Raw genomic sequence first — 12,321 nt, forward strand, 5'->3', positions numbered from 1 at the left:
CCTCCCATTCACTAGAAAATGAGGTTCAAGTAATTAATTATAAAACACTTGAGCCTAATAAAATAGCCAGCTTTTCTTTCAGATGTGGAGCCTTGAGCAGAAATCCAGAATTTAAAACACGCAGAACAATGAGGAGACATTAACTGGACATGTTTCCCAAGCATAAATATGTCGAGGGAAGAGGAGGGCAGCAGCCTGTGTGCAATATGCTTGTGTGCTTAATTAATCACCAAAGGAGACCATGTTCTCACTCACATAAATCTTTGTGGACAACGGATCCAGGATCATCCCGGAAAAACTGACCAACAAAACAACTCCAAATAACTGAAGAATATGGCATCAAGGCCCAGGATCCAAGCACATACACATCGCAAGCAAATACAGATGTGGCCCTCCCACCCCCACCACTCAAAAAATGGGGGTAGGGGAGAGGAAAAAGATTGCTTGTCAGAGCTTGAGAAAGTGCAGTTTTATTTGACATTTCAATAAGTGGAACACAGCATTACAAATCCATCTAACTTTACTGAAACAATTATTGAAATTCGTACCTTCAGGCCATGTATGTTCCGTTCCCCAGGAGGCTTGCAGGCTGAAACAGTAATTGACTAAATTGTAGAACACATCAGGGCCATTTACAAATTTGCTCAGAATGAATCGTTTAAAAAGAAATGAGGGTGACACCAAAATTAGCAGAGAGAAATGATTGAAAAGTGGCCCCCAAGACCCAAGGTGGGAATTATGAACTGGGTTTTTAACTTGCAGGAGTGAGCGTTTATAAATGCACAGAGCTTTCTGACACCGCTTCATATGAATTCCAATTTCTGCTTAAAACATACTAAAACATTAGCTGAGCGAAAATGATGAGGCTCCTCGTGGCTCAGATTTCTGCAGCCTTCCTTCTCCACAGAACCACACAAGGCAGTCAAAGGGCATGCTAAACAGCAGGCTTCTGCTTTTGTTGCTCTGAAGGCATGGGAGTCCTTGGATGCCAAAAAGACTGCTGGGAACTCCAAGATGGAATACGCAAATCTGAGTGTACTCAAGTCACGAAGTCATAAGCAGCCGGACTTACTAAAACAGATATGTAATTTAATGAGGTTTCTCACAATCTTGATGCCCATTAATATTTAGCTCTGAAGCTAACAAAGGGCAAGAATACCGACAGGAATTTCCCAGCACCACCCTGGGCTACAAGTGAAACATTTCTAACCCAGCAGATGCTTCTTCATCATGGATTCAAACACAAGCTTCCTATCCCTGCCCTCCATGGGTTCTGTCCAAATACTAGAGTGTCCTACAGAGGCTGTTAGGGCCTGTCAACTCTGTCTAGGGAAGGATGAATTTGATTTGCTTTCTTTTTGTTTCTGACAACAGAAATCAAGCTGCTTAGGAAGACATGCGTTATAATTACAAGGTATGGGTTACTTTCACTTGGAAACTTCAAGTAAATTTGAATTTATTATGTTACTAGGGCTGGAGAGACAGCTCGGTGGTTATGAACACTGGCTGCTCTTCCCGAGGAGCCAGGTTCCATTCCCAGCAACCACACGGTAACTGACAACCATTTCCAACCCCAGTTCAGGGGATCAAACACCAGTTCCCACACGCTCATGCTACACACATACACAGAAAATAAAATAAATACATTTCTAATAAATTTATTATGTTAATATTTCAAAAATATATAAGCATGAATAGATGTTTTTACATTTTAAGTGCATAAAATACTGTTAATACTATAATAATATTAAGACTCCAAATCTTCTTTCCTTAAAATGCAAATTAGCTCTGAACAAAACAACAGCTGCATACTTCTGATTCCCGGCCCTGGAAGGACGCAGGATTCCCTCACGCTACCTTATCTGCAGTAACTGGTGCAGGAAAATGGTGGCCAGCCAAGGAACTAGAAAGACTCCAGCTGTCCTCAACTGCCACATCAAACCTGTGACTAGAAATCTCAACAGCCATGTTGCATTCAAAACCCCAGCAACCTCATAGATCCTGAAGTTAAGAAGGCAGTTACTAAAATGCTAGCAAATTTTCATACTTATTAATATTTAACACAGTTCTGAGCCACAGGGAAGGCTTGGCCATGAACTAGGAGTGGAATACAATTCAAGACCACAGTACTACTTGAAATGAGGAGGATATGTGATCAGAGTAAAATCGTCACTGTCTCCAGACCGGCCAGTTTGTTCCGCCTAAAGATTCGTTTTAACATGGGGCCTAGGCGCAGATCCTATAGGGCTTGAGACCCTCTGACCAACCAGGAAGACCCAGGGAACCTCTTGTCGTTCTATATTTTAACTGTACACTGTCCAAGTATGTGCGTCTGCTGCTGTGACAGACACCAGCCAAAAGCACCCTGGGGAGGAAAGGGTTTATTCTAGTTTACAGGTCACAGTCCTTCACCTAGAGAAGCCTGGCAGGAACCTGGAAGCAGGAACTAAAGCAGAGGCCACAGAGGGCTGCTCACTGGCTTGATTCCAGACTCATGGGAAGCTACCTTTCCTAATACAACCCAGGATAGTATTCCCAGGGCTGGCACTGCAGATGGTGGCCTAGGTCTTCCTCCATCAGTCAGAAATCAAGACGTACTAGTCTAATGGAAATCCTCAACTGAGATCCTTTCTTCCCAGGAATCTCTAGTTTGTATCAAGTTGACAAAAATGAACCTGAACAAATACGTCCTTCATCACATGGGGGCATCTAATCTGTAGTGAGGATGTCAGGTAACAAACGACCAGAAGATCTGAGTCACATTTTGAAATTCTCAGTGTGGCCTAGGGAGACTACATTCGATGACATATTAAGCCACATGGGTAAGTTATGCCGGGGCTGCAGATGACTTCAGCATGTCATAGCTGTCTGTGTCTTTACAGCATTTTCTTCTCCCTACCCTTAAACCAAACCAGTAGTCTGCAGCCTTCTTAAAAACGCTACAACCCTCTAATATAGTTCATTCCTCAGCCTTCCTAATGCGGCAACCCTCTAATACAGTTCTTCATGTTGTGGTGATCTCCAACCATAAAATTATTTTCGTTGCTACTTCATAACTCTAATTTCGCCACTGTTATGAATCATAATGTAACTAGGACAGTCCCTGTAAGGGGGTAGTTTAGACCACCAAATGGGTTGTGAGCTACAGGCTGGGAAGCACTACACTAAACTTACCTCCAAACTCCCTTCACACACTCACTACAACTTGAAGTTATGTGCCTTTCCCAAGAACCAAACTGCAGTTTAAACCAACTTCTCACTCAGAGCACACTAGACGATGCTTGGTAACCAACTTCTCTCTCAGAGCACACTAGACTATGCTTGGTTGCTATGCAGTTCTCAGGTCACTTAACCCCTGGGGCCTCAACAGCCCATAGAGGGGAAGCAGTAAAACCTAACTGGACTGCTGGGAGGGGCAGAGGAGAGCTGAGGTCTCAGAATGGCTGCCACCACCAGGGTAAATAGCACAGAAACAGCCTTGCTGACAAGACTGCCTGGACAGTGAAGGGGAACTGAAAAGAGTCTGGTGGAGAGAAAGAAACAGTTTAGTGTACAGAAAAGCCCTCCAGCATGGTGACTACATTCTCTAGGATCTGTACCTGGGTTTGCCATAACAGAGCTCAGAAGCAATGCACAGAGATTTCCAGCCTGTAAAACACTATTCTTTGTAAAGGAAATAATTTATAAGTTTGCTTCAACTCTGGAGTCACAGAGAAAACAAGGTAATAATATGGCTCACTGTCGGGAGACATCTACAAAAACATGGCAGAGTCTCCCTGTTTGCCTGTTCAGCCAAGCACCACAGAACCAGGTTAATCATACTTTTCTTTTGAATGACGACTGATCTTAAGTAGCACAGTTTTGTCTCTTTACTTTGCCCTCCATTAAGCTCCTACTAATAATGAAATAACCCCCCTGGTTCTACTGCCCACGCAAATGCCCAAAGAGCTGCATTGCACTTGAACCCGGATCTCCTCCAGGCTGGCCAAGCCAGCTGCCTTCGGAGACCATCCCTGCAAATAGAGCCCACTGGTTAATTGAGCCGTTCAAACTTCTGAGTTACAGGTAATGAAAGTCTAGAATGTTTAATTGGAAAACTCATACCATGATTATCTGTACAGTATTAGTTAACGAAGGTGAGTTTAACTTTTAATTATTTCAATTAAGCTATTTCTAGAAGAGTTACTTAGAGGATTTCCTGATCTGTTCCTTTAGTTAGAAAACATGGGTTTCAAGTGGGGCAAAAATACTGGCTAAAAACTTACTTTTGTATAACTAAGTCACTCTTTCCCCACTACTCAAATTTTGAGAGGATATTTATACAGCGAACAATCACAGCTGATACAAAGCTGGCACTGCCCAACCTAAAGGAGGGGTTCACTGAGCCTCGCCCTCATCTGCTCATGTAAATCAAATGCCTTTGAAGAAGGGGGTCCTGCTATTTTTGAAATACCTCCCCCACCCAAGACAAATATCACGCTCTGCCGAAAGCTCTGTCCTTGAGTCCCCATTTCTCACAGCTTCCACACAAGCTGACAGCTCTCATCGCAACAGCAGCTTTCACCATCATCACAAGTCACCAGTTATATGCCCAGAACTAAAGCCAGCCATTTGCCTCGCTTTAGAATCATGGGGACTCCCAAAGAGTTCTTTAAGCGAATGTAAGTATGCACTTCAAAAACAACAAACAATCTAGTTAGTTTAATTTACTCTAGTAGATTAGATATTTTATCTGCTATAACTATAATACAGCCTGCAATCCCCCACGATAATGAATACTTCTTTTGTTTTTTTCAAATTACGAGCTAAACATCATGTTATGTGCATTTAAACCTTTGGAAAGCATAACTGGTGATGGAACAGTTTGCTGAAATAATCACTGTTGATTAGAATTTGTTCAACATTACCTCTTGGAAAGATCTGCAGCGGCTCTATTAGCTGGCCATTTACTTGCTGTTCCATTACTGTGGAATAATACTGCAAAGAGATAATAGAAAGAGATTACTCAGTAACGTATGGACACTGGGACAGACACTTACGGGCTGCTTAATGCATGGCACTTTTGTAAATGGCTGGTAAGCACATAGCAGCCTTGAGAACACGTTCTCTCTATCTGCACATCAAACTACTACAGTGAATAGTCAGGATTTGGAAGTCTAGTATAGGGTTATCATCCATTCCACCGTTTATCTTTAAGACTAACAGTATTAACCTGGATCCCATGTTAGTATTTACTATACCTTAAAATGATGTGCATTTAAAATGATACAGAAAGCATTTTGAAGAAATTACTCAAATTGCCTCCTGTCCTTTTTCTCTGAAATTTGCAAAGCAAAATGAATACGCTCAGTGTTTGGCTGGAATCCACATGTCAGTCACTCGAACACGCATATGTGTGTATGAAACACAGAGATAATAGGATGGGAGTTGGAGAGGCTGCTGGAACCAGTGAGCAACATACTACTCAACCAAGGACAACAGACCCTCCGTGTAAAAGTCCCCTTACAAGTCTACTTCTGATGCACAATTTAGCTTTAGGCACACTTTAAGATGGATCAAAACTTATTGTAAAATTCTAGGCACATAAAGCATAAGGTCTTAAGTAAACAATAGCTCACTGTCCCTCATAAAATAAACCCAAAGCACTACGAAGACTGCACTGAAGTCCTGTCCCTTTTTCCTGGAACACTACCTGGTCCACCTGTCCACTTATACATGGAGATGGCTTCTGTACCTTCTTAAACTTCATTAAGCTGAACAAATAAGAAAATAATGTTCATGAAGAAAAATACCTACAGTGAAAACCACTGACTGGGCCTAAAATTAATTTTTAGTGTTTTTCTGTGTATGGGTACTTATTCATGTGTATGCCTGCATATATGCCTGCACTAGCATGTCTGGTACCTGCAGAGACCAGAACAAGACCTGGAATTACAGACGGTTGTGAGCCATTGTGTGGGTGCTGGGAACCAAACCTCAGTTCCCTGGAAGAGCAGCCAGTGCTCTTAGCCGCTGAGCCACCTCTCCCGCCCTGACTTTGTGCTTTAAGGGCCTATCAAAAGCAGAGCTCTCTCTCCCTTTCTCATCTTTGCTGTTTTTCTATTTAAACACACACATACAATTTAACTACCACATCTTCAGGAAACCCAAGAATTATTTTTATTAACATTCTGAAAAAAACCCTATCCTGGGGATGGAGAACTGGCTTTGAGGGTAAGAGCACCGACTGCTCTTCCAGATGACTCTGTTCTGTTCTCAGCTCACAACTGTCCGTAATCCTATTTCTAGGGGACCTGACAAAAATAGCAATATACATAAAATAAAAATAAATTTTAAAAACTTCTGCCTTTCTATTGGTGTTCTATACATTAAGGTTATTTTAGAATCAATCTTTTCCCTCCAAAATATGCAAAAGTCTGAGTCTTCTGCATCACTGTGAGGATCAAAGCTGAGAAAGCCAAGGCTTTCTGCCCTGCAAACAAGGAAGGTGAAGGTGACCATGGTGCAGGAGGGACAGCTGGCTGATGACCAAGATGCACACAGCCCTTCTGCAATGGCTTTCAAACTGTAAAGGAAGGCCATTCTCTCTTTTAAATACGCACAGCGTAAACATGTGCAAATCATTCTGGAATACACTAAGGCCACACAGGCTGTTCCTGAAAAGCCAAGAAATACAGTGTGCTTGCCATTACTCACACGGTGACGACAGGTAAGTGAAATATCAATCATGTCGGCTGTCAACCTTTCGGGACAGCAATAACTGTTAACAAGTAGTCTGGAAAAATTGTCCGAAAATGACTTGTCCTCTGCACACAAGTATTTGAGGTTTCCGTGGAAAATTAAGATGCCAGTGGCTATTTGGAACATTGCTCGGGTATTCTTTTTAATGGGAAATTTGCCGGTTATTGATCCACAGCATGTACCCTTGCTTCTAGAAGGCTGCAAGCAACTTTCCAATCAGTGGCTGTCAAAAAAATTCCTGCCTTTTTATACGGATACAAGACAGCGCTGTGGCGGTGCCTATAGTTACTGCTTTTCTTTAATTAACTGCTATGTACAGTAGGCTTCTACTTTGCTATGGTCCTAGAAATCAGGCAAAAATATCCTTATGCTTTATCTAACAAACTAATTATAGAATTGTCTGAAACGGGTGCTTGGGGTCAAGTTTGAGAACAAATAACCTCAAGTGTGAGGGTCAGAACAGGTGCAATGCCTTCTCCCTACTATAAAACCTTGCATGCATGAAATTGACCTGTTTTCCAGCTTTATTTATTTACCTCCCAAAATAAATAAAAAAGCTTTCACTTTCACCTTAGCACTGTGCCGAGCCAACTGGAAAACTGCATATATGTTCGTAACCACTGTGAAAAGCTTAGGCAATGTATACCCAGCTCTCCGTACTATGAGTAACGGAATCCCGCTGCAGTGATACACACTGTGCTGATTAAGACTTTTCTCTCAAACAGTTAATTAGGCTTTACTTTTACTTTTTTACAGCTCTCACAAACCCAAGTGCATTTCCCCTACTGACATACTAGGCTAGAGTTGGGTACACACACAGAAATGGGTAACAACCAAGCCCATGGTGTGAACCCATTGTGAGCCGCGGGGCCGCTGAGGGCCAAGAGGCTGCGAGGCCCCAGCCCGAGCTCTGCTGCTGTGTATGCAGCACTCCCTACAGGCAAGGAGAAAACCTGGGGCATGTGCAGGACGCTGGCACAGATGTTCCCACCAGGCCACTAGGCCACCAGGCTGCTGGGTCTGCTGCTGCCCAGGTGAATGAGCAAGGTACTTGAGGGTTGGAGGGCTCTTCCCTGGGAGCCTCCCACTGGCTGTCTCCTGACCCGTGGCACCAGTGAGGCAATGCTGCCTTGCCTTGCTGTGTCAAACTCTGCTGGGTTGTAAGATGAAGTCCAGCCAGAGGAGTGCTGTAAGCCTCACAGAGAAAATACCAAAGACCTCAACTAAACCACTGGTTTTACTTAAATCTGGTCCTCTGTGTTTGCAGCATCATCTTCCTTTATTCTCTCCCATTTTGTTCTAAATAGTAATAAAATCATCATTGATGGCAGAGACAAGACTCTGGCTTGACCAAAACAAAAGGAAAAAAAAAGTCCTAACAGAGAAAGCCTATACCTCAGACACCAAGACAGCTAACACGAGTTGAACAGAAAAGCCACAATGTGGCCATCTACCATGTGTTGGCTGTTTGTACTTCAACATATGACCTACACACAGTAGGCGTTTGTGAAGTATGTACTGACTGAAATGGACCCTGATTCTACCGGCATCACGGATTCCAAAGGAGAGGTGGAATGCTCGCCCTATCGCCCAGATTACTGGGGACTCCCAGGCTAAACTGCAGCAAGAGCACAAGTGAAGGACTTCATCCGCTCAAATCCACAGCGTGCATCATCTCCCAACACTCGGCAGCACTCGTCCGGCACTTCCTACCTTGGTGCATTCCATCATGGCAAATGCAGATTACATACATAGTACAAAATAGGTTCGCCAAACGAAACCCACAGGCAGCATTAGAAAGTGTTGGCTTCAGCTGTCCCTCCTTCCCATAATCCATTACAGGCAGTAATTGCAGCAATAATCAATATGCTAACCAAGTAAGAGATTAATCAGTTTTACGATAGCTAATGGAATCTCTAGCACCAGGCTTGGATGGGTTTCAGAGTCTCTCTGAGATGTTCTTCAAAACCCTTTAACAGTTTTAATAAGAATGTAGCAGAGTTTAGTGTGGTTATCCAAAACTATAATTAATCTCCAAAGGAAGGCCAGCTGCAGCAAAGAGTAACAAGTACAAGTGTTGGCTTTGTTTGCAAGTTTGTCAAGCAGTGTTCCTATTTGTTATGAACCCAGCTCTAATTACAACAGCATAATTCAATCAATAATTCGATTTTGGTGGAAATCTATGATATTTAAAAAAAACAAAACCCGGGGTTGGGGATTTAGCTCAGTGGTAGAGCGCTTGCCAAGGAAGCGCAAGGCCCTGGGTTCGGTCCCCAGCTCCGAAAAAAAAAAAAACAAAAAAAAAAAAAAACAAAACAAAACCCAACAACCTGAGTTCAAAACAGCACAGTTTAGTATTACAAGGCTTAGATTCTCTATCAAGAAGGGGGGCAGCCCTCCCCCACAAAGGCCTATACATGTTGGACTCAACACTGAATACCTCATGTACTTTTCTAATTTCCCATATGTTTACTGTACTCATCTGTTTAAATCTGAGACAAATAGCTTACCAATAAACTAATAAACATAGGTTATTAGTGAACAACGACAACAAAAGGTTTTATTCTAGCACAATGCTCACAATATGAAACACGTGCTTACTACATAAGAAATAAACAGTAGGTGGGTCACACAACACATACCCTAAATATTTGACTAAACAGACAGAATCACTGAGCAGACTGCTAGAAAGAGCCCTGGCGTCTGAACTCAGCCATCTTAGCCCTGCACTCACAGCCTTTGGGGGCCTCTGCTCAGACAGCACCCTACCAGCACCACCACCCCTCAGCTACTCTCATTCTCGGTCCTGCCAATGTGCCCCTTGATGGAGGTGAGGCCCCTGTGGCTCTTGACCAATCCTCCCTTCTCACTGTACCCTCCCTCCCACCCCCACTTCACGGGTTTCCATCAGCAGAGCAGTCATGAAGACTAAGCAGAGCCTGTCGAATTACAAACCTTATCTCAGCCTAGATGTCTCTCCTTAGATTTGGAGAACATCCAGTTGGTTGATCAGAGTCACCTCCCATGCTACAATTCAAAACTTAATTCCCTGCCTCTCTACCCTCCCTCAGATTCCAGACTGGTTTTCTGCCACCTGGGTTTACCAAGTCATGAAGTGCAGGGGCTCTAGTAGATGGCTTCAACTGATCCTGGCCACCCCCTTCCTATACCACTCATGTGGATTTGGGAGGGATTTGAACTCTCCCAAATCTCCTGAGCCCTTACAGCCCTGCAGCCACCACTGTCTTTGGTCTGAAACAGCTCATACCATGACTGTGTGTTAGAATTCTTCTCCCACACACCCCCCTTCTTCTGTTACCCCTATAAGTTGAATCACAGGCAGCTTCTCCTGAATTCCCCAGGCTGTCTTCTGTCTCTAAACCTTAAATACACTGCCCCTCTGCCCAGAACACTCTTCCCAGTCCCATGGGCCCTGTCCACTCCACCAGGACACCGACTTCTTCAGGAAGCCTCCACTGTCCTCAAAGATGGGTCTGGTGCTCTCTGTGCTCACAGGCACCCTGTGCCTCAGCGTTCACCCCTTGTCATTCTCCTGGGACAGGCTGGCTTTATTGTCCTAACCTGAGTTTCTCTCTGCTGCTGCCCCCGCAGGACCATGAAAGGTAAGTGTGTGGAGAGAAGGGCAGGGCTTGGATTGCACATTCACCGTGCCCACCTCCATCAGCTAAGCTGCTTGACCAGTGTGGTATCACCCAGCATATCCTGGCTCTTGGAAACTACCTGAGTACGTGAGTGAGTGAGTCACAGAACAAGAGAACTTTGTGACCTAAGGAAAGGCACACAGGTTTGTAAAAATGGGGACATTACTGGCCTCACTCACCTTAAAGTCACTAGGAAGATCAAAACTAAGGGGGAAAAGTGGTACATGGGAAACCTTCTATAAAGTACTTAGGGGGAAAAGACACAGCGCTATGAACTTCTTGCTTGAACCCAGAAAACAATGTTCCTGACGGCAGGTGACACAGGAAGCTCTGAACAAGACTGCTCAACCACTTGGCCCACTACAGAGCCAGGTTAGCTCTGCCTCCTGGAGGTGCCAGCATCCCTCGCTCAGCACTACAGCATTAAAATAATACACAAAGTAAGAGCTGCTCACAGGGCTGTGTGGTGTTTTCTTCCAGGAGCTCATCGAGGGCAGGGGCCATGCCTCAGTACTTCATTCTCTCACGGCAGGTTTAGTCACTTGGGATCTCTGTGGGCTGTAGGGGATCCTTGGAGCTCCTGACATGATATGTGCTATGTACATAGCCTGCTGTGAACCTCTGGTAAAAGAATGTCAGGTCACCTGTTTCCCTAACAACTCACAGCTCCTGTCTCAAGGAGACTCTTCCTTAACTTACTCTATGACAAGGGCCATGTGGTCATGGACTGAGAAGATAAGGAAAAAAGAAAACCACAGGCTTTCAGTGAAAAGATCAACAGAGACCAACTCTGAAGTCTGCTTCCAGACTAATGCCACTACACACGTACCTATTAATGTTCTGGAAATTACCACAATAGCAAGTTGACCACGTTTAGTAATACCATTTGTTTTGGCCAGCAAAATTATAAAGGACTTTAGGAAGCTCCCGATGGTCGTAATAGAAAGCCAACAGCAGGTGAGATTCAACTTAGCTAACACAGTGTGCCCTGGCAGTAGAAATTTAAACTAGCAGAGCCCTTCGTCCAATATGTTCAGGTGTTCTCAGCTGAAGCTGGGGCAGTGTCCACACTAACCTTCCACTTGCCATCTAGAAGTTCTGCTTTCCTCTCTGAAGAGGTCTAAACTGCCACGCAGGCCATCCACTGCGACAGGACAAGACTACCTGGCCATGGAGACAAGGCCAACTGGGACATTCCATTATAAATACGCTACTCATTCTCCACAGAGAGCAAGTATGAACAAGCCATACCAACACCGAAATCCTGGGGACTCGAAGATATGGCAGAGTTCCAGCGTTTCCTGGTGCGTTGGAGGTGGGGCCTACCTGTGTTTTCCCTTTCTTCCAAAGCTGCGCACAAATCCCCTTTGGATGCCACGCATGCCCCGAGATACTTTACGAGGTAGTCATAAAAAGAGGTTACGGCATTTTCATTTCTATCTCAAGACCCCCAAATGTCCTTGGTAACACAGAAAGGAAAAGATGATCTAGCTCTAAAAATAAGTTTTATTCTTATTTTCTCATCAGTGTGTGTGTGTGTGTGTGTGTGTGTATGTACCTTGAATAGGATGAGAAAACCAGACTACTTTTGGTTTACTTGTTAAATGTAATATACCTAAACGGACAGCATATTATGTGGTAAAACTTGGCCAAGAATTTTCAACTTTCAGAAGACCATAATCTGCATAAACGATGTAGAAAAAAAAACCCTTACATTTTATAATCAAGAAGAAAAAGTAGTACTTACAAAATTTTCTCAGTAAAACTTACTAGCTACCAGAATAAAAACCACACTTGAAACAGATTGGGGGCCAATGGAGTCTGTCCAGGCCTCCTTGGTCCAGATCTGTGCCCCTAACACATTTCTGAAGCAGATGTCAAAGGCTTATGTGTTTACCTGTGAAAGGAAGGCACACAC

The 12,321-nt window shown here is 43.8% G+C and overlaps 1 protein-coding gene across 2 annotated transcripts in view; it reads right to left on the reverse strand.

Annotated features, from left to right (window-relative positions):
- The window catches only part of Map2k5 (mitogen-activated protein kinase kinase 5), a 220,813-nt gene that overhangs the window by 183,267 nt on the left and 25,225 nt on the right, over positions 1-12,321 (reverse strand). For both annotated transcript variants that reach the window (XM_032910909.1, XM_032910908.1), the window contains exons 4-5: positions 4,908-4,977; positions 549-589 (exon numbers count right to left, since the gene is read on the reverse strand). In XM_032910909.1, coding sequence (XP_032766800.1) covers positions 549-589; positions 4,908-4,977 — 111 coding nt within the window. The remainder of the gene's footprint in view (positions 1-548; positions 590-4,907; positions 4,978-12,321) is intronic.

Source organism: Rattus rattus, chromosome 8 (assembly GCF_011064425.1).
Source record: "Rattus rattus isolate New Zealand chromosome 8, Rrattus_CSIRO_v1, whole genome shotgun sequence".
In the NCBI taxonomy this organism is placed as follows: Eukaryota; Metazoa; Chordata; class Mammalia; order Rodentia; family Muridae; genus Rattus; species Rattus rattus.